This window comes from Zootoca vivipara, chromosome Z1 (assembly GCF_965207765.1).
Source record: "Zootoca vivipara chromosome Z1, rZooViv2.hap1.1, whole genome shotgun sequence".
Classification (NCBI taxonomy): domain Eukaryota; kingdom Metazoa; phylum Chordata; class Lepidosauria; order Squamata; family Lacertidae; genus Zootoca; species Zootoca vivipara.
In genome coordinates this window covers 64,457,679-64,466,320 of record NC_142583.1, presented here as the reverse complement: position 1 = coordinate 64,466,320, position 8,642 = coordinate 64,457,679, and the positions used below count along the sequence as shown (strand labels likewise).

Below are 8,642 nucleotides of genomic sequence, written 5' to 3'. Positions count from 1 at the left end.
AAACTCGCGGCTCCTGGGGCGCGTCTGGCTGTTGCTGGCGGGTAAGTACTCGAGAGCAAGGGACGCCTGACTTTCTACTCCACCTCTCGGGCGCCGGGGGAGACCCCATTGAGGCGGGAGGGCGCGCGCTTTCGTGCCACACCTCTCGCGCTTCGGCCAGTGTGGTAGCCTGAGGCGCCCCAGCCGCGCCTTCTTCCTGGAATTATTGGAAACGGTGCGCGTTGCGCGCTTGGGGCAGCAGTTTTGCCCCATCAGGAGTGCCAGCTCCTGAATTTTGTGGGTGCTCGGGCACCCAGAGCCCCAGGGAGCCCGGCACCTATGCCAGGCAACGTTCGATGGGGAGCATAAGGTGTCAATTCCCTGGGGCCCTGGATGCCCGAGCTGAGCACCCACTAAATTCCGTGCCAGCAGGGCCATGCGCACTGCATCGCGGGGCCAAGTTGACACTCCTGTTGCCTGGGGAATCTTCGGGGGTTCAGCGGGAAAAACTCCCGCTCCCCATTCCAACAAGCCTGGCTTTTAGGACTTCCGATGGGTTTCTATCTCTGGCCTGGTTTGATACAACAGCCTCAGTCCTAGTATGGATATTGCGCCCCAGGTGGGTTTGGGATTCCTCTCCCTCCCCACCCCCCATTTTTGTTAGAGCTTTCTTGAGACGCTCTGAGGTGTAGGATATACTTCCTATTGTATGTTGCTAATGTGCAGGGAAAGGACATGATGACTCATAGGGATGGAATCGTGGGTGAATGAAGCTCTTTCACATATTAGCAGCACTCCTGTTGCGACTGCAATGCTTCAAGGTAAAGCTGAGTGGAATTGCATACTTGTGATCTGGCTCAGATCAAAGGCCTCTCAGTTCATGGAAAGCAAGCATTTGATGAAGAAGCTGTCCATGTGCAGGGAATGTGGTAGAGCTTCATAACACACACACACTTGCACACATCTGCAGTTTGGAGCAGGGTGGTCCTGAGAGGACTATACCATGAAAAAAACCTGGACCAGGCATCCCCAAACTTCTGCCCTCCAGATGTTTTGGACTACAATTCCCATCTTCCCCGACCACTGGTCCTGTTAGCTAGGGATCAGGGGCGTAGCCAGGATCAAAATTAGGGGGGGCAAGGGGCGGGAGGGGAGGGGCCACAGCGGAAATGTGGGCGGGGCCACGTGGCCTGCGCCTCCCAGGTCTTCGGAGGAGGCAGCCACAGGCTCGCGTTCCCTGCGCGACTCTGGAGCTTCACGCCGGGAGCGGGAGCCTGGGGCTGCCACACTGCGCCCCTCAGCCTTTGCTCCTGCCCCCCCTGCCTACGCCCATGCTAGGGATCATGGGAGCTGTAGGCCAAAACATCTGGAGGGCCGCAGTTTGGGGATGCCTGACCTGGACACTTGATTTGGTTTAAGGATTAGAGAAGTTCATGGAGCATTGGTCTATCTGTGGCTGTTATCCATGATAGACATTAATTAGGGCTGCCACACATCAGAATTTCCTGGCTGTTGAAAACAGTGCCACACATCCAGAATTTCCTGGACATAGCCGGGATTTGGCTGTTGAAAACAGTGTCCGGGTGGAAATCACTGAAATGGCTGGGGAAATTTGGACATATGGCAATCCATGTTGGAAGTGCATATTTTGGCGAATTTCCTTTAAAATAGCTCAAAAACTATATATATTTTTTAGATTTTGCAGAAGGAAAAAAACCTCAACAACTTTGCCAAAAAAGACTTTACATGTGTCCAGATTTTCACTTTTTGAAATATGGCAACCCTACATTAATGAAACCTTGGCAGGATATCTTGGTATATAATATGAGGCTGTGGTTAAAAGTGTGATGGTGGCAGTTTTAATCGCTCTTTCTTTCAGCTAAGCCACTTTTGGAGAGAGTGTGTTGGAACAGATGGAATTCTGTATGGGCAGAGTAATCCCAACTTTCCCTGCTAATATGCTCTAAGTTTGTCTAGAGACTGTGTTGGTCAACACCTAGTAAAACTCCCTAGGAAACCTGCTATTTGGCTGTGCAGGACCTGAGCATTTGCACATTACAAGCACACCTTGGTCTCTTGAAAAACCAACAGTCTGTATGAGCCCTGAGAGACAGTGGAGGCTGAAAAACTCTTAATAGTCCTATGACTGTCTGAAGCCAGCTTGAGTTGACATCTACACTGGCTATGCTTCAGTGCAGGAAGAAAAGAAGTGAATTGGTAAGGGCTGCTGAACCCTCATTGCCCTGCTTACCTCCACAGGTCACATCCAGATGACCTGTATGCTAAGCAGTGGCTGGCTCAATCAGTTAGAGTGTGGTGCTGACAGTGCCAAGGTTGCAGGTTCAATCCCCATATGGGATGGTTGAATATTCCTGCATTGCAGGGGGTTGGACTAGATGATCCTCAGGGTCCCTTCCAACTTTACAGTTCTATGGTTCTCTGATTTTCACTCTTCCTGAGTCGTTTGCACAAGGTGTCTGGGCTGGTTAAAGGTAAAGGGACCCCTGACCATTAGGTCCAGTCATGACTCTGGGGTTGCGGTGCTCATCTCACGTTCTTGGCCGAGGGAGCCGGTGTATAGCTTCCAGGTCATGTGGCCAGCATGACAAAGCCACTTTTGGCGAACCAGAGCAGCACATGGAAACGCCATTTACCTTCCCACTGTAGCGGTACCTATTTATCTACTTGCACTTTGGCGTGCTTTCGAACTGCTACGGTAGGTGGGGAGGAGCTGGGACCGAGCAACGGGAGCTCACCCCATCGCAGGGATTCAAACCACCGACCTTCTGATCGGCAAGCCCTAGGCTCTGTGGTTTAACTCACAGCGCTACACCCGCGTCCCCTGTCTGGGCTGGTTAGACACCTTTAATTCTGATCCGTTTGTGGGAAAGTTAGACATCACTATGTGAAACAACAGCTATCCCATATTTTCCAGTGCATTGCATTGCTACTTTTTGATTTTTTAAAGATCAGATTTGTCATTCAGTAGTGCCTTTGATTGTGTGCAACCTTAATTTGTTGGCATGTGACTGACTTTCAAAAAATAACATTAAACTGGAACTGCCTAGAGCCTGCCTCAAAGCAGCATATTTTATCAGATGCTGAGGTGAGCCCTGCTTGGAGACATTGCCCCTGATGTGTCCTTTCTTCACTAAGCCTGATTTTGAGAAGAAGAGGAAGTTTCTCTAACTGCTTTTACTCCTCTGAAATCCTTGTTTCCATAACTTCAGGTTGGGTGGGGCAAATTTCTCCCAAGCAAAACACTGAGCTAACTTTATGCTTTAAACCCTGTGTGCTTGTGGCAAACGAACATCCCTGCTTAAGGATCTGAGTCAATACGCCTTTCCTGTGTTGCGTATTTGAGCTTGGACAGCTTCCAAAGTTCTCTGGGTAAAATAAATAAATGAATGAATCCTGGGTGGGAGGAAGTTAGAGACACAGTGTATTCCCTCTGCTATTCATTCCCTGTGGCCTGTGACTCAGGCCAGAATGGCAAGTTATTCAGAAGCCTGTTTTTATTTGGGAGGTGGGAATGGAGACATTGCAAACAGGAAACAGCAGTTGGGAGGGTTGTTGATGTTGTGTCCAAATGTAGCAAACTGTGGCTTATACAAGCTGTCGTTCTCTTCTCAAATCAAGACCTGATACTGTACTATGGTTTGGAAACAAACAATGGTTTGCTTCATTGAGGCAAAAGGGTGCCTAAAACAGTTGTGGTGGAACGGAGTCAGGAGGACATAGCTAACTGACCGCAACAGTCAGAGGGAGCTGGTTTTTGTTGCCAGTTTCGCAGTGTGTGCACAGGCCTCACTACAGATTTATAGACGTAGAGTTATTGTGAAACTTAAAAGGTACAGAACGGGGATTGGGTACCCTCAGCAGCAACATCACGAGAATTTCCGCAGGAACGTATCGGAAAGAAAGGAATGCTAATTGTCTTCGTTTTCTTTTATAGCATTTTTAAGCCCTTTGCTATTTCAAAAATCTTTTAAGTAGTGCTCACTATGTGCAATATAAAAAACAATATTCATGAAATTAAAAATAGACCCTAAAAATACCCAACTGTATAAAAACAGGTAAAAGCAAATAAAACAGATTCAGGAGTTTCATACACATTAATCCAGGTCTGATCATAGGAGTCGGAGAAAGCTCGGTGGAAAAGATGAATCTTTATAAGAAGATACGACTTTTCTTGTATTTTTAATCTCTGTGAAAGCCGCGCAGAGTGGCTGGGGAAACCCAGCCAGATGGGCGGGGTACAAACGAATTATCATCATCATCATTATTAGTAGTAGTAGTAGTATTATTAGTGCATTTTATAACAACATACCCAATGTTGAATTCTGTTAACGTCTGGTTATTCTTCCAGAGTCATTCTGAGAGAAGATCATACTGTAATGGCTTCTGTTTGGGTGAGTAAAATCATGTAGTCCGCATACCTTACTCTTGTACATTTGGGATCATGTCTGTTTGCTTGGAGACTGAACTTTAGAGGGGGGAAATAGAAAAAGTCTGAGTCATTTGCATGACACACTTCTAGCTGTTTTGCTCATGTGCCATTTTGAAAAAACTATTGCCGGATAATGAAATTATTTGTTTAGTATGGAGATCACAGCTTTGTTTAAGGTCTGTTAGTATCCCAGCCAGCCAGCAGCCAGCCTCTTCTGAGAAGGGCATCATCTAAAAGCAAATTCTGAAACATTGGGACCTGCCTTGCACCAAAGTCAGATCCATTAGTCTTTCTATCTCAGTAATGTTCACACTGAGTGGCCGCACCTCTCTAGTTTCAGACAGGGTGTGTTTTCATGTTTTCAGACAGATGTGGCATTCAACTAACTTTTACTCAGAGTTAGACCCATTGAAATTAATGAACATGACTCAGTTAATCCCTCCTGCATAAAAAAGCATGTGTTCTATCATTGAGCAGTAATCCTTTCTAAGGTCTGTATTCCCCCAACCTCCTCAGAATATCATCTTGCTGATAATGAAAATTTTTGCTCCACTTCCTTCCTTTGTAGAATTTGTAACAAACCTCTCAGTCTAGGGTAATTAACTGATAGACGGATTCAGACTCATGTGGTTAAACTGTTAAGGTTTCCCTAATGTGATGATTGCAGTGCTAGTCATTCATTTGCTCGCTCATCCATTCATTTTTCTGGAAATTTATTCCACTTGCTTCTCCTTAGCAGGAGTCCTACGTTATCTTGCAAATGGATCACTCCTCATCCCAGAGGTGGAGGTGTGTGTGGGGGGGGAACAACACATTTAATCTTGTAGCTCCAAAGCTGTCACTTTTCTTTTAGGGAGAAGAAAATAAACTAGGAAAGAGGGGCCTTCTTCCTCAACGCTAGCGAGAGCCTTGGCTTTGTAGCAAATGTTTCCCACATCCCAGTTCTCTCTCTGGGCAAAATATCGCCATGGAAGAAATTCGAAAAGTGGCTCCCAGGGTGACATAAAAATCAGGTTCAGGAACTGCCTCTAGGTTTGAGGAGAGTCACTCTCTTGGTAACATTGATGTGCCCTGTCTTGGTGTCTTTACCCGAGAGCAACACCCCACGACTATGAGCCACCATTTTAATTTCCCAGAATGTTTCAGAATGCCCAACTTGGCAGCACTAGTCTGGGGCACTGTGGAAAATTAAAACAGGGGGTTGCCAAACCCAGTTTGGGGGTCCTGGGCAGGTGCTAGCGATGTGGGTCCTGCTGAGGGGATAGGGCTGGAACGTGACCTGAAAAACTGGCCTGGCCAGTTTTTGTGGAAGGATTTCCAAATACGTTTGGAATGTGGCTACGACATCCGCACACTTTAGATACAATGAGGCTGTGGTTCTGTCAAGGTTATCACTCAGGGTCCCTCAGCCAGGTGTGCTCCCTGCAGCTTTGGACTACAACTCCCATCAGCCCCTGCTAGCAGGTGCCAAGTAGGAGAAGGCTGCTCTGTGGGAACTGAAGAGCCACAGGCAGTTTAGTCCGTTACAGAAACAGGAAGCAAGCAGAAGAGGGAGACGGCAGCTCATGTCTCCACTTCAGCAAACATCCTGGAGCCAGCAAATACTTGGGCTTGTGTAAAAAGCAGAGTAACGACCACATGCAAGACTTCCCTGACTCACTGTCTACCTGGCTTCAACCGTACTTTGTCTCTGCGATGTGAAGGATTGGCTTTCCCTTTGCACATTTCCATAGAGTGCTCTTCCTCTCAGCCTAGCACATGCAGTGCGCACTGCTGCACCAGCAATTTCAGGAATGTGCGAGCTGCATGTGCCTTTCATTGTTCTTGACTGTGGCTGAATTTGAGCATGTTCAGAGCCCCACGTAGGCAGGATTTTGGCGTCAGGAAAATGCTTCGCTTTCATTTCTTCATTTTCAGCGGATGAACTGTCAACGTTCCTGAATGGCTGAGATCATAAGCTCCTGTGGGGTGTGTGTGTGTGTGTGTGTTTTGTTTCTCCCCCCCCCTCCACACCCAAGTAAATTTCCTCTGGCCTCCTCTAGTTAGATCGGATCTTATAAGCAAAAGGCCAGCTGGTCTACTGTATTTGCGTTTTGAGATAGGAGTAAATTGGCATTCCTGAGATCGTGACACAACTAGCAGGAAGTGGCGAATTAAAGTGACTTCTTTTGTCATGGTGTCATATTTCACTTTTTTGTTGTTTTAAAAAAAAGGCTGACGTGTTTCTAGCCCTCAGGCTTCGGCGGACAAAAAGTATGGACACAATTTGCTTGTCATTGTAGCCCTGCCCTACACCTGAATGTCACGAAGAGCCAAAAAGTCATGATAGACTTGGCAGTGTGGTGCAGGAGAACATGACTGGTCTTCCATATTTGCTAGCATTGCTTGTGTGTTTGTGTGCTCAGTCTATTTTATTATTATTTAAGAAAGAAAGAGAGAGTATGGGCCCCTCCAGACAGGTGTTTCACTCCAGGTTCTGCAACATGTTCTTGACACAGGAAGAGTACCGGTGGACTCATTCTTTTTTATTAGTTGTTCTGTGATGGTTCCCAAATGGTGCCACACTATTCCTATCCAGAGGGGCTATAGTGCAACAAAAGCAGGACACACACAAACCCCACAAGCATCTGGTATGAAAAGTTATGGGATTTCAGCAGGAAGTTACAGGATATGCACTGACTGGAAATGAAACAGTACGATCACCCAATGACTTTATTATTATTATTATTATTATTATTATTATTATTATTATTATTATTTAATTTTATTAAATTTCCTGTTTTACAATTTAGAATATTCATTTAAACATCCTTAAACTGACTTCCCTTCTTCTCTTTCCATGGTTCATTTTGCATAACATAAATCCCTGCATACCATTCAGTATTCCATTATTACATCCATCAAAACTTATTTGCACGGTTGAATTTACCTTAATGCTGCCAACGTTTTCAAGTGTACACAGTTCCCCCCCCCATATATTCAATAAACATTTTGCAATCTTCTTTAAATGTATCTTCTTCTTGTTCTCTTATTCTATATGTTAGATCCACAAGCTGTGCATATTCCATCAGTTCAAGTTGCCATTCTTCTTTAGCTGGGACCTCGCTCGTTTTCCATTTTTGGTATAATATTAATAATAATAATAATAATAATAATAATAATAATAATAATAATAATACTCTTTCTCCCTGCTCTCCCTCTTTTAGGTTGGCACTAGGGGAACGATCCGGGATGCTCCTGGCTTTAATGCATCGAGAGATGCTGAAGCGATTCGGAAAGCAATTCGGGGAATAGGTAAGTGGTCTCGGTCCTCTGTGTCCTTCTGTTTCAGGCAGGCAGGCCTCTCCCTAGGATTTCTGTATAAACACCACCTTCTGCATCCGGCTCAGCCTACTTCATGCTGGCTCTTGTGGCTTTGATGCCTGCAGTCACCCGCGGGACACTGTGCAAAGCAACCACTGATAACCCCAGATTAACCTTGGGGTCAGCCTGAGGGCTTCCCTAGTTGACCCTTCTGTCTCCAGTAGAGTCCAAGCATGTAGCTCATGTGGGGAGCCTGATGCAAATTGCACCCCTGAGCAGGAGTGAAAACTTTCTGTCTCTGTTGGGAAATCTGTTAACAGTCGTTGGCCTCCCTCTGTCTCAAGATACAATGGAGTGTTCCTCCAGGGGTGAAGTCAAGCCATTGCATTAGCACCAAAGTGACCTCTCTGGGCAGTGTGGATGGAGGGCCTGGGCTGCCCACATGACAAGACCCCCCCCCCGGTCCTGCTGATGGAAGGAACACAGAGCTTGGCTGCAGGAGTTTCCAGAAGGAGGCATACAGAGCATAGCTGCCAAGTCTCCCGTATTTCCCGGGAAACCCCCGTTTTTCCAGCTGTCCCCAGCCGAAAAAACGGATTTTTTTGTGTCCCCCCCCCCCCGGTTTATTCTGGCGCAGTGGCCATTTTGGAACTGGGCGGAGCATGCTCGGAAGCGACTTTTGATGCTGCTTTGCCCAGTTCCAAAATGGCTGCAGTGTGACTTCTGGTGCGGTGGCCAATTTTGGAACAGGGCAGAGCAGCATCAAAAGTAGCTTCTGAGCATGCTCCGCCCAGTTCCAAAATGGCGACAGCGCTACTTCCGGTCTGCTACTTCCGGTCCAGTCCCTTATTTCTCAGGCTGGAACTTGGCAGCTATGGTACAAAGTGCTACCCAACCATCTTATGGATTT

The 8,642-nt window shown here is 46.6% G+C and overlaps 1 protein-coding gene across 1 annotated transcript in view; it reads left to right on the top strand.

The window, feature by feature from the left end:
- The window catches only part of ANXA3 (annexin A3), a 32,560-nt gene continuing 23,918 nt past the window's right edge, over positions 1 to 8,642 (top strand). Inside the window, exons 1-3 of the mRNA XM_035112571.3 lie at positions 1 to 41; positions 4,349 to 4,391; positions 7,636 to 7,723. Of these exons, the coding sequence (XP_034968462.1) occupies positions 4,377 to 4,391; positions 7,636 to 7,723 (103 nt within the window). The 5' untranslated portion in view covers positions 1 to 41; positions 4,349 to 4,376. The remainder of the gene's footprint in view (positions 42 to 4,348; positions 4,392 to 7,635; positions 7,724 to 8,642) is intronic.